The sequence below is a fragment of the Melospiza georgiana genome, chromosome 10 (genome assembly GCF_028018845.1).
Source record: "Melospiza georgiana isolate bMelGeo1 chromosome 10, bMelGeo1.pri, whole genome shotgun sequence".
Taxonomy (NCBI): domain Eukaryota; kingdom Metazoa; phylum Chordata; class Aves; order Passeriformes; family Passerellidae; genus Melospiza; species Melospiza georgiana.
In genome coordinates, this window is record NC_080439.1 from 4,645,124 (window position 1) to 4,666,255 (window position 21,132).

General features: G+C 42.6%; 1 protein-coding gene across 1 annotated transcript in view; it reads left to right on the plus strand.

The window, feature by feature from the left end:
• The window catches only part of FNDC3B (fibronectin type III domain containing 3B), a 183,196-nt gene that overhangs the window by 43,503 nt on the left and 118,561 nt on the right, over positions 1 to 21,132 (plus strand). The window contains exon 3 of the mRNA XM_058031468.1: positions 1,784 to 1,859. Coding sequence (XP_057887451.1) covers positions 1,784 to 1,859 — 76 coding nt within the window. The remainder of the gene's footprint in view (positions 1 to 1,783; positions 1,860 to 21,132) is intronic.

Consider the following 21,132-nt stretch of genomic DNA (forward strand, 5'->3'; position numbering starts at 1 on the left):
AGAACCACAAGGAATTATTGTAAAGGGACAACTGCAGGTGTGCTGATGTGGACACTTGTGCTGGTGTCAGGGACAGGAATCTGTAAATTTTCTGATAACTCTGGGGTAGGCACATACCTTAAGTAGGGAGAGGAATCTGTCTGTCCTGCTTTAGGGAAAGGATGCAGCTTTACATGCATAGGGCATCAGTCTTGAGTAGAGTCTGTGTTTTGAGGAGCTGGACCAAGTTCTTCCAAGTTGTAAAGGTCTTCTGATTTATGTTAATCCAATTTGCTAGTAAATAACCAGCTTTAGGGCTGTTGGTTTAGACAAATGTTGGTTTAATGCAAATGAGCTGATGAAATATTTCTGATTCTTGGCCTCTTAGAGTTCTGGTTTCTTGTTGATTGGTTGTTTTGGGGTTTTTTTATTAAGCTGGATGACATTGCTTTGCTCTGCACATCTTTTGACCTGCTGCCCATGTCCTGTGGTGGATAATTCACGCCTATTCATAGCAGAAGAGCACTTAAATGCTGTCACTTAAATGTTGATTGTTTGGAGATTAGGGATGGAATGGCTTTGTGCCTTTTATCTTTTCTGAACCATTTATTGTGCTGTGTGCTGGACCAGATCCATCCTGATCAGTGCTCCCTGAGAAATGATTGTTCCAGACAACATAATGGCTTTCATATGTCATTTTCTGATTTCCAGCTTGAGCTTTAAAAATGTTGGCGAAATAATGGGTTTCTGTAGGATTACTGTAATTCAAAAGGTCATCTAGGTAATAATTATCTTATGCATTTGGCTTAAAAAATTCAGAAACACAACATGAATTCAAATTCTCTCTTTGCAGATTGAATTATTGAATTCTGCATGCAGATGTCCCAGAATATAAAGACCAGACCTAAATTTAGACAGAGCTTTCACAAAAAAATGTAGATTAATTTTGGTACAAATTGAAAATTTAATTTATATCTTGATTGAACTTCTGACAAAGCAGTTAGCAGAAGCGTGTTTAAAGTATTTTAGTGACAGTTTCACCAGCAGCAAGGTGGAATAAATGGTCTCTAGTCCTCAGTGACACTGTCCATTTACGAAGGGATTCTAAATCACACGTTTTAAACCCATTGTTCCAGACACCTGCAAATTTATAAAGATGATAGAGCATACTATGAACTGGACTATTTTGGTGCTTCCTGGTCCTTGTATTATCCCATCATCTGCAGGATTCAGCAATGGGAGAGTGGGAGGATAGTTTTATTATTTTTAAAAAGATTATATTTGTTAATAGTTTATTACTGGTTGTGTGTGCAGCTGTTGAACTCTGTGTGTGTTTATGGGTTTTGCTTAACTGAGATCTGTTACATGCAAGACTGAAATATAAATTGTTGAAAACATAATGGATCAAATCTCCAGAGCAAAAAACTTTTATTCCTGAACTTGAAAGCCCTTTATGGGTCGGCGCTGCATATTGGTGTCTGTGAGCTCGCTGTTCTCGTGTGCCAGTGGTCTGAAGGTTTGTGTCCTTAGCTACCAGCATTTGGCCAAGTTAGATGCACACCAAGATTTTGGTGTGGGACTCAAAGGCATAATTCTCACCTGTATACATCTTCATTTCAGCTCCAAAAATGCAGGTGTGTTTCAGATCTCTGCCTGCTCCTGCAGTCTGGGGTGTGATTATGCTGGGCTGTGCCCTCCCTGCTTCACCACCCATTTCAGAAAAGGGATAGCACAGTCACTGTTTCTGGGAGATTTCAATATTTGGACATCACAGTGAAACAAATGTTTGTTTTTCTTTCTGCAGGTCTTTTTGGTTCAAGTTAATCCAGGTGAAACCTTTACAATAAGGGCTGAGGATGGAACCCTCCAGTGCATCCAAGGTAAGGGGATTCACAAACACGTGGATATCATTGCTTTGCTTTATGGAATACCTGTTCTGCTCCATCTCCAGAAATGTGGTTTGCAGCTCTGAGAATGCACTGAAGCACTGGGGAGTGAGAGCTTGCAGACGTGGCTGCTCTCTGTGTTCTAGGAGCTCAGCATCTCAGAATGAGTCATGCGTTTCTTGGAAGTCCAGGAGGATTTCTCCCTTCTGTAATTTATCAGGCCCATCTTGCAGCCTCTTTGCATCTTCTCTGTGACACCCCCTCCATTTAAGCACCGGAGGAGTGGGTGGTTCTTGCCTGAAGTTCCATCCCCATGGAAATGATGAATTAATAGTTGTTTGAGATAGACGTTACAGAAGCTTCCCTGAACACCATCCAGGGTTATTTGGTCTTGATGAGCAGTAATAACAGCAATTTAAAGCTGCTTGTTGAGATTTATAGCCAACATGCTGTGTGGTAAGAAATTGGTCCATGTGGCAATTAACAGAGGAATAAAGCTGGCTACTCCTTTTATTTGAGAAGAATGCTTTATTCTGGCTTAGTACATGAAAGATTTCCATTACAAATATAATTATGACCCCATTTATTTATAATTTTGTCCATACTCAAAGTGGTGTTCAGGCAGTGTATTTAAATGAAGGCAACTTGAAGCCTCATGGTTCTGTATTCCCAGTAATTTAACATGTTTGTGCCAGTGGGACTTGTTTGGTACTCATCAGCAGTCTTTCATAAAATTGATTTAGAATTTCTAGCATAAGATTGTCTCCTTTTATTTGCTATAGCTGCAGAATTGACTGCCAAAGCTCATGTTTATTTGTGTACACCCTTTCAGTTTGGCCTGAAAATTCTTGATATTATTTTCAAGCTAAAGATTCTGATCCTGCTTTATTGTAAAATAATTTTATTGCTGAACTAAGGACATGCTTCAAACACAGGAAAACACCTGACTGTGCTGTTGGTGTGGTTTTTTTTTTTTCTTTTGGTAAAGCAGCTCTTACCATGCAGTTGTGGTACTTGATAATGATCTATTGCAGAAGATCTGTTGTAATCAGCCTGCAAATATACCAAGACTTGGATTTGTGACAGTTCTGGTTTTGTGCTCTGAGGTTGTTATAGAAGACAGGCTTATTTTGTGCGCAGTGTTTTTGGAAATTACACACCCCCTTGCTGCACAAAACAGTGTCTTTTTTTTTCTTTTTTTCCCTGTGATAGAGTTTTTGGTGTGTTTAAAGGTTATGGAGTGTTTGGTGTGTTTAAAGGTTATAGATGTTTGGTATGTTTAAAGGTGAATGTATTCCCTGTACATAGGGCAGCACCCAGACAATAATGTTGCATTTTCCAATGCTCCCACACTGCTCTATGATTAGCAGGATAAGGAATAATTTTAGCACTGAGTTAAGGCAGCATGAAAGTCTCTTTTTGGGCAGTGCCTCTCAGCTGGTAGCTCCCTGTGGAATAGATGATACTTGCTTTTTCCTTACTGCCACGTACTCAGGGTTATGACATCAGATGTGCTGCTGAATATTCAGAGTGTGAAGGATGGCTTTATTACAAATTGGGTGATTCTCCTGAGTGCAGGGAGTGAACACTGTTAATAAAAAATGGAGATGTCAGGCTTGGTAACACTGAATTCTTCAGGATATACGAAAGCTCTTCCCATGTGACTCTTCTGCAGGGACAGCTAACTTTGCTTATGTAGAATAATTTTTTTTTTTTTACTTTTTCGCGTATGACTTTTTGAGCAGTATGAAATCTTCAGGTTGTGCTCCTGGAGCCAGCTCTGGAAGCCCTGTGAGCCCCGCTTTGTGTCCAGAACCCTGTTTGGCTCCACAGCTGTGGTGTATCTGTATGTGCTTTAGGGTCTGAGGCAAAAACAACACAGGAGGTGATGACTTAGTGAATCTTCATTTGTCTTACCAAGGTTGGAAAAAAGACACTTGCATGAGTAAAACCTCTGTGGAATATCCTCTGTTTTAAACACCCTGAAGTGTAATTAGGCACTAATTGAGTAATCACTGTTTTAAGCCAGAAAGAACAGATGCACATTTGAATGTTTCTGACGTTTTGGAGTGGTGGAGAAATCTCAAATACAAAAAACTTCTTCCAGTTCCTCGAGGTTGCAGCAGTAAGATAATCAGTGAAAACTTAAAAAAAAATATAACCCCTAAATAATAAAAAACAGAAAAAAATGTACATTTTTAGCTGAGGATGCAAGGTGTTGCAGCAAGTGCTCTCTTCATTACGTACTTATTTTGTTTGCATATAATTGAAGGTGACTTTTAAAAGACAATGATTTATAAGCCCAGTAGATCCTGGTGTGGACCTGGATTAGGCAGCTCTTGGAGATGATGGTGGCTGGGAGAAGTTCAGCTGGTCAGTGGGCATGGAGAGGGTCTGTGATTTCCTTGGGAAGACCGATTTAAAGAGAAAATAAATAAAAAACCCCACAATAAATCTGGTCTTCTGGAGAAATCCAGCCCTTGAGCGCACAGCCCGTGTGGTGATTTGTTTAGGGAAGCATCTGAGCAGTTCCAGGTGCTCTCAGCAGGAGTTGTGTTGTTGTCTGACTTCCTCAGGATTTGCCTTCTCCATCCCACGTGGTAGCAGAGATGCTGTGCTGTGTGACTTTTGTAGCCTTTATAACAACAGCCGAATAAAAGAATAAAGAAAAGGAATGTCGGGGATTAACTGAGATTAATTTTTTTAGTAGTTGCTAGAAGCTGACCCAAGGCCTGGGGCTGCCCGTGTGGATGGGAGGCACAAGGTGCTGGGCTGTGCAGTGCCCCAGGCCTTGCTGCATGCTGGGGCTGCCCACCTGGCCTGTGGGACGGGGTGGAAGCATAAAGCACATCCTTTATTCACGTGTGATTCCAGCCTTTGTTCCTTTCAGTCCGTGTGGGTGTTGATGGCAAATCTCTGGTGTGCTTCCTTTGGGATTTCCCTGCTCACCCTGTGCTGCAGACACCCAGAATGAGCTGGGGGCTCTGCCTGCAAAGCTGCTCCTCTGGGGAGGTTCAGGATCTCCGTTCTGTGCCTTTGCAAGATGGAACACGTGTGTGTGTGCTCTGTCATCAGTATTTTAAAAGCTGCCCTTTGCAGAAAGTTTGACAGGTATTAAATACTTCATAAATGCGTCGATACTTTAAATGCTTCATTTCCTTTTCGCATATTCCCATTTTATTTGTCAAAAAATCAGGGCTTGGCTGTTGCTAGCTCTGCAAGAAAAGGACAAGGGCAGGGCATATCCTCAGCCATTTCTTTACTCAGCTGTTAACTGTGGACCTTGTATTTCCTTTGTATGAAAGATTGCTTCTAGCTAGTGCTTTGTGGTAACCACAATAAATGAAATATGGAGCAGAGTGAGAGCCGGGATCTGGTAGGAATTGAAACAGACCCCTGAATTAAAAAAAAAAAAAAAATTCTGCTTTTTAAATTTCAAAATAAATAGATCTCATGTGAAACTGACATGTTCAGGAAACTCACATTTCCCTAGTGGCTGATTAAATATGAGTTTTTTAGTCAATATCTTAAGATCTTTGGTAGGAACGTTTGTTGCCGCCTGAGAGTTTTGTCATTCACACTTGAAAAATTCAGTGTTTGTGCATAGTTTGGGGCAGTGAAGCTGTTCTTGAGAATCTGTTCAGAGCCTTTCCCTCCTGGAAGGCAATCGTGCCAAGCTGTCACACCCCCTGTGGTAGGAATAACATGGGCAGAGTGATTGTTCTGGTGCCACCTGACCTTGCTTGTCACCCACATGTTGAAAATATGTGTACAGAGTATGCAGGCTGCATAAAGCTTCTATCCATTGATCACACAGAATTGCCCAATTACTGCTAAATGTCCTTTTTATTGCCATCCATGTAAATGGTCCTCAAGCTGGATCTCATTTTCTGCCACAAACCAAACTGAATTTTCTGTGTGCATGTAAAGCTGCAAAAAGCCTGTAAGAAGGTAGGGGAGCAGGTAGCAGGAAAGCAGCTTTTGGAATAAAAAATTGAATTCCTGGTAAATTCTGCCAAACCCATGCTCCTGGAAACGATCTCTTGAAACTTACTTCTTTGTCCTTGTATGTCAGCACAAGGTTTGGAATAGTGAAGAACAAAATTTGCCTGAAAAGAAAGCAAATATGCAAAAGGGTTAAAAGTTCTGCTTAGTTCTGGCCTGGAGCAGGGGGAATTCACCCTTGCATAGGGTGAGCAAGGCTCTGCATTAAACTGGCTTTTGTGATTTATTCAAGGACAAGGCTCAGATGTGCAATGGCATGGAGGGGGTGTAGTCATGTTGTAGCATAAATATCTGGGTTGCAGGCAAGGACCTGAATTGCTTTTGGATGGTTGCATTTTGAAATGAAAACAGGATAAAAACATAGACAGTTTACTAATACTGATATTTGTTTCAAGGGATGTTTTCAAGTGTTTTGAACTTGAAGTCTTTGCTGCTTCTTATCTTGTAAAACAAAGAATGCAAGAATTCAATTTCACTGCTGCTTTTTCTGTGTCTCTAAAAGTGAGCAGCTCAAGAAAAAGACCAGAAGTATGCAAAAACTTTAGCAGTGGTTTCTTAAATGAAAGATTTCCTGGAATTATTATTCCCTTAATTTGGTGGGTGGGTGTGGTTTGGTGTGGTAGTGCAAAGGAATGGATAATATTAAAGGCTTAACAGCTGTATATTTGTGTAGGAAGAGAGTGTGTGTGTCAGTGAAATAAGGCTGCTAGTGCAGTCCAAGCAAACCAAACAAAGTGTGTATTTTCTTTTTCCTCTACGGTATGAGGTTGGAAATGAGGAAGTGAGTCAGTTTCTTGCAGGGGAGGAAAGAGTTGAAAATAGATGGGACTCAGTGTGAGCAAGTGAGTGGTACCTGTGGGGTGTTACTGGGTGGGGACAGAGTGGTGATGGGCACATAAAAGGGAACAGATGGATCACAGAATCCCAAAATGGTTTGGGTTGGAAGGGGCCTTAAAGATCATCTCATTCCAACCACACCTTCCACTATCCCAGGTTCTTGCAAGCCCTGTCCAGCCTGGCCTTGGACACTTGCAGGGATGGTGCGGCCACACCTTCTCTGAACAACCTGTTTGTCTATTAATACCTTCACATAAAGAATGTCTTCCTCTTATGTAATGTAAACCTGCCTTCTTTATGATTAGAGCCTTGTCCTGTCACTCCATAACTGTGTCCAAAGTCCCTCTCCAGCTCTTTTTGAGCCCCTTTAGGCGCTGGAAGGGGTTCTGAGGTCTCCTCATGGCCTTCTCCAAGGCTGAAGAGTTCCACTCTCAGCCTGTCTCCACAGCAGCCTTGCCATCGTCTTCCTGACCCTGCTCTGGACTCTGTCCAACAGTTCCATCTTCTTTTCACACTGGGGACCCAGAGCTGCGTGCAGCACTCCAGGTGAGGTCTCAGGAGAGCAGAGTAGAGGGGGAGCATCACCTCCCTTGGTGTGCTGATCCCACTTCTGGATGTCACAGCAGAGGCTGGGGAGGAGAGCAGCCTGAGGAGACAGAAGAGAGAGGTCCAGGCTCAGGTAGCTGGCTGTGTTCCCAGTGCTACCAGTCCATCAGGAGCTGGGGGCACCTGCTCCATCACTCTGCAGGGGCAGAGGCAGATGCTGGGCTGTTCGTCAGTGGACCTGGCCTGGTTTCACTCTGAGATGAAAGAGCAGCAGCACCTGAAGTCCTGCTGCTTTGTAGAGGCTTGAGAAAGCTGGAGATACTTTAATAAGGAGCAGCTGGTGAAATCGGCAGGTGGAAGGTTCTTTGGGCCCTCCGGGGCAGGCACTGCCTGTGTGCTGGGGAGATCCAGAGGCTGGAGTTGGAGTCCCTTTGGTTCAGTACCTGCTTCTATCCAGAGCATCACCTGGATTATCAGAATTTGGTTACAGTTTAAGAAATACGTTTGTGACCTTGTTCTTAGTATGCTGCAAAGCACTGCATTGATCAGAACAATGTTTCTTTTGCTCTGACGAATTCATTGTCCTTTCTCACCTGTGTCTCCTGGTGGTTGGGAGCTGCTTGTGGTCAGGCTGGGGAAAGGCTCTGGGGACATCTGCCAGGGTTGATGGCAGCAGGACAGGAGGGACGTGCCTGGCTGTGGCAGGGGAGGGAGGGGTGAAGTGCTGGGTGAGCTCTGGTTCTGTCTCTCCTTGTTTCTGCAAATGTTTCAGCTCTTTCCACCTACGTGCTGGTTCCAGGGGATGGAAAACTCCCTGTAGGAAATGCAGCCTCGGTTCAGACTGTTTTGGTCATTAGGGCTTGCAGCAGAGCAGTCTGTGTGGTGGTGTTTTACAGCATAGCTCTTGGTATTAAATAGCTTCTGTTTACACTTTGTTTATTAAGCTTTGGCTCAGTTTCTTTCTGTTTACCAGCAAAGGCCCTTTTCACCCTATTAAGTTTTAAAGCATAACTCTTTCTTACTCCTCATTTGCATCACTTTACTTTGACTCCTGGTACTTGGTGTCTAGATTTAGTGTTTGATGGAAAAGCCAGGCCTGCAGTACCCACTGCTCTCCTGTAGCACAAACAAGTTTTTGATTTATTAAAGTTCTTTCTGTTAATGGACAAATGAGGAAATATCTGCATAAACATCTTCCAGAGCAAAGCTATGATTGAGAATAACTGAGAAGAATCTCATGTCAGTGTCTAATCAGCCTCTGTATTGACCAAAATATTTTTTAATATCTACAACAGAGTCAGTATTATTCTTTAGAGGCATTGTCACCATCTTCTGGGTTTGGTCACTTGAGTGTTTCAGCAAACTGAGCTCTGAGCACAGGCATGTCCCCAGGCCTGGGGTCAGCTGTGCCTTTCCTGTTGGGATGTTACCCATGGTGCACTCCATAGCTGTAAACCACTAGCTGTTAATCATATAATCATAACAGGCACTGTTAATTTATTTTCACATTGTTGCTCAGCTAGAAAATACCCAAATTTGCAGAGGAACCTTTCATCCTCTGTGTTATTTCTGATGTTTTTGGTGCCTGTCAGAGAAAGGCTCTTTGCCCTTTTAGTGTTTGGTCACCTTAGAAAACTGTGGTGTGATGTGTCCTTTATCCCTTTCATGTGCAATAAACAACTTTAAGGCTTTCACATCTTTGTGAAAAGATGAAATGTTGAAATCTAAGAGAGAGCAAAGAGCTGCTAACCTGGAGTAGGTTTTTCCCATGTTATTGTCAGTGAGATCACCCCACCATTCCCCACTCATCTCATGGTTTTATTTTTTTAGCACACCACAATCAAGTATAGGAAGCCATGCAAGAAGCCAAGAGTAAACAATGGGATGCTTTGTTTACTGTGTGAATAATCTTAGCTTCTCCATTTTAAATCCGATAATGCTAAGAATAATTATGGAAATTTATTTTGCATGTGTGTGATTAAATCTTGAACCAGATGCACCTGCACTTGTAGCTTTGCTGGGTGGAATATCTGGTTCTTTACAGTTGGTAGCTGTTATTTGTTATAGCTCCCCTGATACAAGACAAAAGGAAAAAGAATCTTGGCATGTCGTTAAATTTTAATTTGGCTTAGTCTTTCCAAATGCTAAATTGTGACCGTTTTGTAGTACACTGAGAGAAAGGGAGAGTGATACAGCTAAGGTGGAGATATTTTGGGAATTCTGTGAAATGTGGAAACCAAGGATTTCTTGAGACCTTTGCTGATGGTCTGTGGCCACCTATGCTGGAGAAGGTGGCCAGAGGGTCTCCCAGCCCTGCAGGCTGGTCCCTGGGGAAGCCACTGCCCTGGCCAGGCAGGGATGGAGCTGGCAGCCTGTGCTGCATCCTGCTGACGTGGCCTCAGGGCACTGGAGCCCTGCAGGAGGAGAAGGGCAGGAAAAATAAATGAAGGTTTGAACCGTTCTGATTTGTACATATGTAAAAACCAATCATCCTGCTTCCCAGCACAACAGCGCCCAGATGAGCAGAGGTGCAGTTCTTGAAGCGAGTCCTTTGCTGAAATGGAGATATTTTTGTGTACTTTTTTGGAATGGCTAAGGATCTGCTGCTGGGAAATGCGTTGATCTCTAGAATTAGGACAGCAGACTTTAAAGACAACTGCTAGAGCATACGGTCTGGGCTGTAATTTCAGACTTTTTTTGGATTTGTAAATATGCAGGACTTGTGTTTGGGGTTTGTGTCTGTCCTTATTTTCCTTGTGTATGTTTATATATATATGTATATATCTGACAGACTCCGGAATCGTGGTACATCCAAGGGCCCTTGGGAAGCCTGTCTTGTACCAGCATCCTGTCAATTTTTAAGTTTCCCAATATCTCTGGATCTCTGCCCAAAACACAGGGGATCTGTGTGAGTGTGTAGGTATCTGCAGGAATGATGAAGTTGTGTCAGCCCTGCCGAATGCAGCTGATCCCCCTAGTATGGACCCAGTGCATTCCAGTCAGTGGTGGCAGGGTTTTCAAGTCCAAGATCCACAGGCTACAGACATTGCAAACCCATTAGTCAATGCTTTTAGTCTTTTTACAGTGTATTAGTGCAGCTATAGTTCTGAATTAGTAAGGCAGTTGTAGTCAGTTTTCCTAATCTGAAGTAATTGTATTTATTGGCCAGAAGAATCATGAAATTATTCCATTATCCTTATTAAATTCCGTTTCTCCTCATCACAAGCAAATATTTAGTTTCCCATGCTTTTTATTCTTTGATGTCTGTGATTCTGGTTCATGTTTGTTGTTCATGGAGATGTGGATTAGGGATGGGGATGAAGCACATTGTAATTTAGAGTCTTTGCAGGGCTTTTAGTATTATGCTTCTCATTTTTAATTTTGAAACAGATCTCAACTAGGATAAGTGATAATAATGAATTGACTTTAAATGGTAAAGAATGTAAATTGGATTGTTGGTTTTGCTCAATTTCAAATTGTACTTATTCCCACCATAAAAAAAACTAGTGTAGTGGTTGTTGAAAGCTGTATGGAATCAGCTGTTGATTCTGCTGTTATCACGTTTCTGGGGCTGGGTAGCTTTCACTCTGACAGTCAAATCCCTTCTATATTTAGATACAATTTGTGTCATCATATCTTAGAGTCTTGTTTGTTCCTCCTGCACCAATGTTTCCCCATGCTCACTGCCATAGGGGGGATTCTGTGCCTGTGACATCAACAGCTCATTTTGTGTGTCGTGAATATTTTCATTATTAGGGGTTTGAGGAAGAGATGATATTGCAGAAATAAACTGCTGAGTCAGCTTTGTAATCAAAGTGATGTAAGCATCACTGGCCTCAAAACAAAAAGGAAAGGAAAAACCCCACTCAACCACATTAACCTGTGTGAAATTGCATAACTGTGGACAGCCTCAAAGTGTGTAGACTGCCATCCAGTTGTATCAGTAATAGTTGTTTAACAGTAAATCTAGAATCTGACTTTAATATTCCAAATTATTTAGGACAAATATCCTAGAAACAAATAAACCTACACTGTGATTTACTCATTTAAGCACCACAAGAATTAATTTTGATTTTTCCTTTCTGGGTCAGAGAGCTTCAAACACTACTTAAAAATCAAGATGAGTGGGAGTTTTGTTGGGGTTTCTCTTTTCAATGTTCAACAAAATCCCAAGTTGTCATAATTGGTGCAATTTAGTTTTTTATTAATGTACCCCATGTGTTATAATGTAAAGCTGCAGGGTTCTGCACACGCTTTGTTTATAAGCTGGGTTTGATTACTGCTTATGACTTTTGCCTTCCTGATTATATTGTTAACAACAGTTTTGATGGTGTGTTTTGTGATTTGGTTTGGGGTTTTTTTCCTTGCTCTGCTTTTTTTCAAAGTTTATTCCTCTTGCTTCCGTTGGGGATGAGATGGGGGAACATTTGAGTGTGGTTGGGTTGTCACAAGCAGTGCCTTGCTCTCTGGGCTGCTGTTCATTTCCTCTCAATGCGCCCCATATAGGAGATGTTAAAAAGAACTTGTTAGCACAGAGCCATGTTAACTCAGTGTGTCTGGGAAGGATTGCAAATTACTCACCAGCAAGGTTTATTTTTGATTCTTCTGACAAGTGAAGGGCTTGTGGCCCTGCAGGTATGGAAAAAAGAACCTGAGCAGAAGTGGTGTAAGGCTTTAGCAGCAAAGTATGTTGTAATTGTTATGTTATGGGTAGGCTTTGGTATTGCCAGCACCGACAAGCAAGAGCTTGCAATTTATTTATTTTTTTTCTCAAAATAATTTGGGATTTTTTTGACCATACAGCCTTCAAGGAGAGTTTTTAGAAGTGACCATTTGGTCTATAACCATCTGTACGCTGTTTGTGCAAGCTTCACCTTTTTAGTGGTATACATGTTAAGCAAAGCTATACTGTGTTATTTATAAAAATCCAGCCTAATATTTCCTAGAAGCTCTGTGAGTTTGGGTTACCCTGCCTGCTGCAGAGGGTGAGGCTCTCCACATGCCATCCCGGCGAGGTCGCTCCAGATGACCTCTGGGTAACGTAATAAAAGACTATTTTTGTCTCAGCAGACGATATTATCTCACCATAACATTTTCGAACATTTCTGGCTGGATTGTTCTGAATGTTGGAGCTGTGCCTGCAGAGGGGCCTGAAACACAATGCCTGCCATTCTCAATTGTGTGAGCACTTGGGTTTGATGATGGGGCTGTGCTGAGCAGGGTGGGAGTGGGGCATTAATTAGGCCCCTCCAGTCCAGTTCCCAGCACCTGTAGCCTTGAGATGTACACTGGCTCAAATGTGTTTGATTTCTAAACCAAATATTTGTGTACAAGTGTGTATGTGTGTGTCTCTGTATATGTTAATCTACTTTTACATAAAAGAGGCATCATAAAAATATCCATAAATATTCAAAAATTTTTAGTATTTATTTATTTGTTTGTATTTATATATGGTCATTTTATCACCTTAAGATGGTCACTCATCTCTCCAAAGCCATTCCAGCCATGACTCTTCTCGGAGTGGAAGTTTTTCTAATCCTTGGTGCAAGCATGGAAATGGCAAGCAAGTGCCTTGGGTGATTTGCCCACAGGGTTTTTTCACTGAGGCTTCATTAAGGTTGCTTAAGTTAGAAGTAATTTGCCTCCCTTGAGGGAAAATTCTGATACTTGGAATGTTTATCAGTCATCTGCAAAACGAAATGAACATAATTGGTGGCTAATTGTTTGCAAGAACTGTGCAATACAATTACGAAGAGTTAAGCTGAAACCAATTGTGTTTATGAAATCTAGCATAAGAAACACTGTATTAATCCTGCCTCAATACCAGGAAACGCAATTAGTGTAATTAAGACTATCATATTGTAATTTTCTTGGCGACTCTGTGCCTTGGCAGCCGCTTTGCCCTGCCGGGCTGGAGCGGAGCGCGTTCCTGTCGCGGCTCCTTCTGCCAGGACAGCTCTGCAGTGACTTTGCTCACCCTGTGGTGGGATGCTGCTGCTGGGTGGGAAACTGCTCCAGTTTCTGCCTTTGGGGTGGCTGAGCTGTGGGCACGGTGGCATTTTGCAGGCTCTGTCTGTGCTGGCTGCAGCTGCATCCCCACCTTGGCTCCAAGGGAAGCGCAAGGTTTGGGATCCTCGCTGCGGTTCCTCCGGCTGGGATTTCACCCAAGGCACTCCTTGGGATGTGCTTGCTGCCAGCTCTGCCCTGACAGCACAGATCAAGCTCTGCCACCCTCCTGTGCCACCCTCCTTGCCACTCTGGGGCTCCCGAGCCCTGGGCAGGAGGGTGCAGTGCAGGAGTGAGAGGCTGCAATTAGGGCAGAGTAAACAGAGAGATGAGAATTGCAATTAGGCTCTCATTAGCATTGCCTGCTCTATCACAAGGACATAAATAAATAGCTTTCTCTGTTTGTATTGAAATAAACTTAGGCACGTTTAACTTGGTTTTAGGAGCAGCAATCATAGGTATCTTCATGCTGGTAACAATGTGGACCGTCACTCTTAAATCAGCTTGAATACACGCCGCTGATGGATTTGTTGTAGAACGCGCCCAGGTCAGGAAAAAATGAGTATGGTAACATAGTTGTTATTGCAGTTTGTCTGTCACTGCTGTGAATGCACGTAATTAAGGGATAATCAGCATAATGCCTACTTTGAGCTCTTCTTAATGGTTTAATTGCTTCTCTGAGTTAAATAAACACTTTATGCTTATTTTACAAATTTTTCCCCGGGGAGCTTGTCACATGGAAGTGTACGTGCATGTCTTTATTTTTTAAACATAAAGAATAATCGGTTATTCAATTAAGCTTCTCCTGAAGTTCTCTTTTGGGATATTCTGTGTTCTTACGAGCTGCTCTGATAATGAATGTGTCAGAATAGGCTGGATAAGAGAGGTAATGAGTCAGTGGGAAAATGAATGTGCATATTAATGCTATTATTCCAGAGTCATCTGTGTGCCCATCCTTTGTGGACACAAGTGCCTGTGTGCATTTTTCTGTGCTTTGTGAAATGCTTTAACAGTTTCAAGGGGCTGTGGTGGCTGCAGAGGATGGCTGAGGACTGTCCCTAAGGAAAGTGAGCCTCTGGGTACCAACTGGTGTGAAACCTGAGCAGATGTGGGATGTCCCTAGAGATTTCACTAGGCTAAATAAGAAACTGTCTAATTGCTTTGATCCTTTTTTCCTACTCATTTTCATTCTGTACATTTGTCTTTTTAAAGACACTTTATTGCACTGCATGCCACATATATCACATGTCCATTGGAACTGCCTGGCGACTGCAGAAAACTTTACCTGACTCTTCATTGTACTGTATAAAAGTCTTCATCTCTTGTAAAAAGATTACCTGCCCCAGAATACTTACAAGAGATATTCAGTATCTTTTTATATTACCTGCATTTCTAGATCCTGTCTGCTCAGTCATTTCAGCTCCTACAGCTCACTTTGAGTATTATTGGAATTTGCTCCTTACAAAAGGCCAGAGCAGTGTGCAGCCTGGCTAGCAGGCTCTTTGGTGAGCTGGTTCAACAGTGACAAATTTTAATTTTTAAAAATGTTTTTAAATTTGTAAAAACTTTATTTAGTACAGGAATTGAATGTTTTACTGGTAAATGTCTCAGCCAAGGAGCCTTGGTTTACAAAAGAGTTTTTCTGCTCCTCTCTAACAGCTTCTCTTCAAGTGAGGCGTAACTCTACAGAAAGGTAGGGGTATGTTCAAAGGCTTTTCAATTTATTTATTGATGCCTTGGCTTTATTTGAACTAGAGCCTTTTATATGTTCAAATAACAGAAGGCTAGTTTTCCTCAGGGTGAATCTAAGACTGAAATTGTGTTGTTGACAAACACAGCAAATTGAATGAATTTCAGTTTTAGGGCCAGCACAGATACCTGAGCATCAAATTTGAGTGCTCTGCCCTAAGTACAATATAGCCACAAAAGAAAATGAGGCCTACAAGCTGATTTATCACCTGCCGCTCATTCCCAGTTATTTCCTTTCTATATGTAGCCAGAAAAGCTCATGCACAAGATGGGTTAAGGGAATTAGGCAGCTATTTGAGCCAACTGCTATGTCAGAAATAGAACTGTAGCTATTTTCTAAGCTCAGACTCTACAGTTGCAATATTACTTCAATACTACTATCTCTCCTCTGCTTGCAACTTCTTAAACCCCTTGTTTCATCATTTTAGGAGCTGTATGCCAAGGACCATTTTAAATATCCAATTTTGGAGCATTGTTTTTCTTGCTTTATTTTTACTGTTAAGATAGATGTGCCAGGCAGGCATAGTGGTTAGTCTTATCTGCCTGCGTTTAGTGAGCTGCTGAAAGCAGTTTGTGGAAATGTCTGGGCAATTTTAAATTGAACTTTTTATAATTAAAAATGTAATGAGACTCATTAAAGCAGCAGTGATTCTGTTCTAAGTACAAATGCAGTTAGAGGCTGAAAAATTGCCTTTCAAACCAGATAGCCCTTAAAAGCTGGCAGCATGCAGCACTGCTGATAAGGAACACGGAGCTCTTTCTAAGCCTGCATGCTTCCACGTGGGTTTTGCTGCTCTCTGCACAGATTTCCCACCCTCCCTCAGTAAAAAGTGATTCTTGTACATGTGTGGAGATGACTTTGCCTCCCTTTGGAGACAGCTGATGTGCCTGGGAAATGTGGCCCCAGGAGTTGTGTGCTCAGTGGGGTGAGAGCTCTGCCTGATTCCAGAGTACCACGCACCCTCCAAATTCCTCAGCAGCCAGTGCAGCGAATTTTCCCCCTTCAGAAGGAGTTTCAGAGCACATAAGTGACCCGCATGCTCTGATTCACTGTCTTTTTGAAGAGTATTTTTGATTAAAAGAGGGAAACTGCATGCTGCAAGTCTGGGAGGGTGTTGGCCAAAGTAACATCCTCCAGACACGAGGGGCTGTGGAAAATCATGCTCAAAATTTTAATTGTATTTTTCTGGACAGATATAAAGTGAAAATAGTATTTTATTCCCAAGTGTCATTTTATTTGGTTTGCTGGCATCCACCAGTGCTGTTTCTTTGTACACAAAGAACTCTTTTCTGCCTCTTTCTGCTCTCTTTCTCTTCTGTATTTTACCTGTGAATTACTACATCTTCCAGTATGCCTAACCTACATTCAAACCTTTATTTTGTCTCAGAAGCTGGATAATGGTTCTTCAGCCTTGCTGTGGATGTGTTGCTACTCATAGAGCTTTCAGTTCAGTAGAGTGACTTTGCTGTCCTGCACTGCTCTAAAGTGCTTCTCTCCCTTGTGATTTTTATATTAGTAGAAGACAGTTTTTACTGGTAAAAACAGGGGTTGTTTTTGACTTTGGTTTGATACAAATGACCTGATCTGATGGAGAGCTGCTGCTGCTGAAAGACATGACCTCATGATGTCCTCTCCACCCTCTGCATCATTTCCCACTGTTTCCTTTGCCTGGTGCTGGCATTTGCCTGACCCATTAGCCAGGTCAGGAAGGAAAAACTGATCTTCTGCCATTTAGTCTCAGCTCCCACAGTTCAGGAGCAAAAAAGAGGAGGAGGAGGAAGAAATGAGAGTGATACTTCCACTTTAGTGGCATTAGCTCACAAACCTATTTATCCAGTCACTAATTATGCACTGTGGTAGGAAAATGATGAACTAATGTGAGTTAGGAACATGAGCTGTGTGTTATGGGGTTACAATACAAGAAAATCACTTGTTAAATGATTTTGTTCAGTTTTAAGTGCCTGCTTTTCACTGCTTGTTGGGTGTGTGTGCGCCACAGGCTTTGGGTGGCCGAGAGGCATCATCACATGGGCACTCCAGAGGAGAGCCTGGGACCCTCTTGTGTGTGAGACCCTTTTTATTGTTTCTCCTGCATATGGTCTTGCTGGGGGGCTTTTGAAACCCAGCCCATAACGAAAATATTCATTATACTTGTGTCACCTGAGGCTTCTTTCTGCTGTGAACTAGAAGTGATCATCTGCTGAGCTGCCCCGAAAGAAATGGGAAATGCAGATGGCTGAGGAGGTGCTGGGCAGTCAGATGTCACTTCAGTCCTGTGGAGATCTTCTGGCAGGGCTGTGCCTTTTCTTCGTCTGGGAACCATTTAATTTATTTTCGGGGAAAATTGCAGATGCTTGTTGGGGATCAGTAAATTGTGAGGGGCGCACAAAGGGGGGTTATCCTTGGAGTCCCTGCTCCTCCCTGGCCTCAGCTCAGGAGCTCATTCACTAAAGGATGCTGTGTGGAGAGGAAATCGCTCCCTGATTTCAGAGCAATATAAATTCTTCAGTTCAGAAACAGTGGCCTCTCCTTCTGTTGTCTCATTCTTCTGTCCAAATACCAGAAGAATCACAGTGTCTTTTGGCCTTCATAGAGCTTGGCACATCTTATTTCTAATTCACATGAGGAATGCTAGTTTGCCCTGCTCTGCATCTTCCTGCCTTGCTTGCAGCTTGACCTGCATGTTTTGTACTTTCCCATGTCAGTGCATCCATTCTGCAGGAAACACCTGTGGCTTCTGTACCTGCAGCATTTTTCCACACTACAAGTCAGCTTTGGCACCTTGGTAGCTGTGACTGAGAGGGCACATCTTGGGCTAAAGCCTTGGGGTGGATGCTGTCATGGGCATCCTGCACCCCCAGCCCTGAAGCTTCACAGGCTGACCACAGCTGAGGGTCTGGTCACCATAAAAATGCCTTTTTCTTGGTCTGTGCATGAGGCAGAGAGGAAGCATAGAAGAACTAAATTGGTGCTTAAGTATAAATACATGTACTATCTATGCAGGTAGTGGGTTTTACCCTAGCACTTTATAATAAAGTGGAAATTTGGGAATTTCCAATTCAGGAAACCAAGTGGGAATTTCATCCACTGGATGTTTCTATTTGTACTTAAATGAGAGCATCTCAAAAATACACATCCAAATAGGTTTGCATATCTGGGAATTATCTTTTTTTCCCACCTGGCTGTTTCCCCTTTTCAAGTTTTTGTTGCAGCCTGAAAACTGTAAGTCTTGTTGGCCTCTAAGTGTCTTCTTGAAACCGGGGTGGGATTTTTTATGGGTTTTTTTCCTTAGTGTAAAATATCACCATCAACTTCATTTCACCGTTGCTCATGCTCTCCTATCCTGTTAGCCATTGTGCTGTATCTGCTGGAAGCAGAGGGTTTTGTTACCTGTGGACAAAGAGAGGCTCCTTGGAGGTGTCTGCCAGCAGCAGGACCCAGCTCCCCACCTGGCCGTGCACACAAAGGGCCACTGTCCTCAGGGTCTGTCTGTGGCTGCTCACAGTCTGAAAGCTGAGCTCCGGGGGGAGAACTGACACAAATTCCACATTCTTATTGCAGGATGGCAGTTTCAAAGGTGCTGCACCTGTAGCCTGGTTTTAAGGCATTATTGTAATAGTGACTGTCTCAGTAGACTTAGTATTTTGTGTTGGAAATGACTTTGTAACAGGGAATGTGTTTGGTCTAACATCAGCCTCAGATGTGACAAGAGGGTAGTAAGGAAATACTGTAGCCTTGAGCACTGGGCTGTTCCTTTGACTTTCAGTTAGTCTGTGAGCAGTGATAATCCTTTACTTATTTCTATTCAGGGATTTATCAAGGGGAGGAGGATGATGATATTTTCCTTTACTTAAGCCATAAGTTGAAGCCTGAGGTGGTGATAACTTCTCAGGCTCTCATGCGTTTGTGCTAAAACCTTGGTCAGCACTACGTTTGCTCTCAGCAAAGCTGAAGAGACACTTGGCTCAGCTCTGTGTTACCAGTGGGCAGTTGCCCTAATTTCAGAATACATTGTGATTTCCAGTGAAAAACACATACATGGCAGGGAGAAACGATTTATTTTGACATTCCTTGAAGCACAAACAGCTGTGTTCAACCTTTTTTTTATTTTAAAAGCACAGTGGCATCTCCCTGGATAATCAGAACTACAGCTGAGCGTGAACAGCAGGGCATAGTTGTGCGCAGAGTCACTTAGCGGAGTGTTGCAACACAGATTATCCGATGTGGAACAGCTGTATTCATTACTAATAGAGCAATTTGACAAAACACCAACATGGCTTTTTCCCACAATAACAGATGTGTGCAGCAGGCTGCCACCCCCTCCCCAGATTGCCAGCATCTGTGCGTCATGTCGTGCTCCGAGGTGCGGCGTGGCCGCGGCGCTGCCGGAGTGGATGCGTTTGTTTCACCCTCTGATGAAATAGTTTTGTTGTGACTAATCGGGACCCATCGGCTGGAAAATTTTAACGGCTTGGAAGGAAAGCTTTTCTGCCTTGTTATTGCTTATTACTTAATAATAGCGTTTTGTGGATGCAAATGTATTGTAGCTTCCCAACGCAAGCCAAGCGCATCTGAGCTTCCTCCTTTTTTTTCTTGCTGTCAGCTGCGAAGCAGGCATAAAGGATTTGTAGTCCACTCTGCACCTCTCAGGTTCCCCCTGAGAAGAGTGGAGCTGTTGCTTAGCTTGCAGATGGGAAAATACATATTGCAGCCAAATAATGTGAGGTCGTGGACAGTGAGAATCCATTTCCCTTCCCTCCCCGCCTACGTAAGTCAATTTGTTTATTCCATGTTTAAGTTCTCAGTAGCAGCACCTGTGATTACAGTAACTTGTTTACAATTAACCTACTACATTATAGGAGCCACCTAAACATACTGAATAGAATCAGAAAGCTTTTATTGCCTTTGGGAGGTCATTGGCCTGTGGAGTAAGAGGAAAGGAGGAGGGAGAGCAGCAGGGACTGTGTGGGGAGCTGGGGAAGACACGTGGCTTCAGACAGCTCAGAAAAAGAGCTTTGATTTATTTCTGTTATTGGTTAAAAATATCAAACAGTCCTCCTTGTTGAAATGCAAAGTATTGAATAGCAGAATGTGATCACAGTTATTTTTTTTAGCAGACAGGATAGTTTTCTCTGTGCATCAAAGCACAGAGAGGACAATTCCACTTCCCATGTCCCTGCAGTAAGTTGTTTTTTTTTTTTCACCTAACACGCTGACAGTTACTCAGTTTCTGAGATTTTTTTTGTTTTGGAGAGATTTCTCAGATATTTGGTTTCCATGTTGTAGAAGCAAATAATTTCAAACCCCTGTTTTTGAATTAGCCTACCAATAGTTGTCAGGAAGTATTTCACTGGAAAGAAGTGAAGAGCACAGAAGGTGAGAAATCTGAAGAATCTGAGAAATCCCATGGAAGCTGAGAATGAAATAACTGTGAGACAGCTTTATTTCAGGTACACTTGTTAGTCTGATGAGTGTGATCCAAGACTTGCAGTGTTTCATGTGACTCCAGGCAGTCACTGGGGGTGGATCCAGCACCTCGGTTCCCTCCAAAAGAGGAAAAGCATCCCAAAGGGTGCATTGGACAATCACAGGCAGGGACAAGGGTGTTCATGGGCACCTCAGAATCTGAAAATTTGGTGAAATGGATCTGGATTAAGACCTTTACAGAGAATTGATTTGTGTGAAGCTGGTGGGCATACTCAGTCCTTGCTCTTTTGGCACAAACTGGGGAGCACAGCCAGAAAGAGGTGCAGGCACTTCATTTTCTAGAGAGCTAAGGATGTGCTTGTCATACTCCATCAATTAAACAAAATACAGTTAAGGTGTAAAGCAAGTTTCTTTCATATGCTGATAATTTTGGGGGCCTTTTTACAAAAAAAGTCCTTTCTTAGTTACTTGTAAAAAAAATCTTGAGAGTGCAAAGAGCTTTGCAACGTGGAGTTTTTGGGCAGCTCAGCTCTTGCTGAAACACACATATTTTGTGTACAAAGAGCATTTTTAAGCAATCACAGCACATGGGGATTGTGCTGGGCAATGCCAGGAGTAAGTGCTCCTGTGGCTCTGGGAGATGAGCAGGACAATACCCAGGCAGAGCCCCTGGCAGATCAAACATACTAAATATGT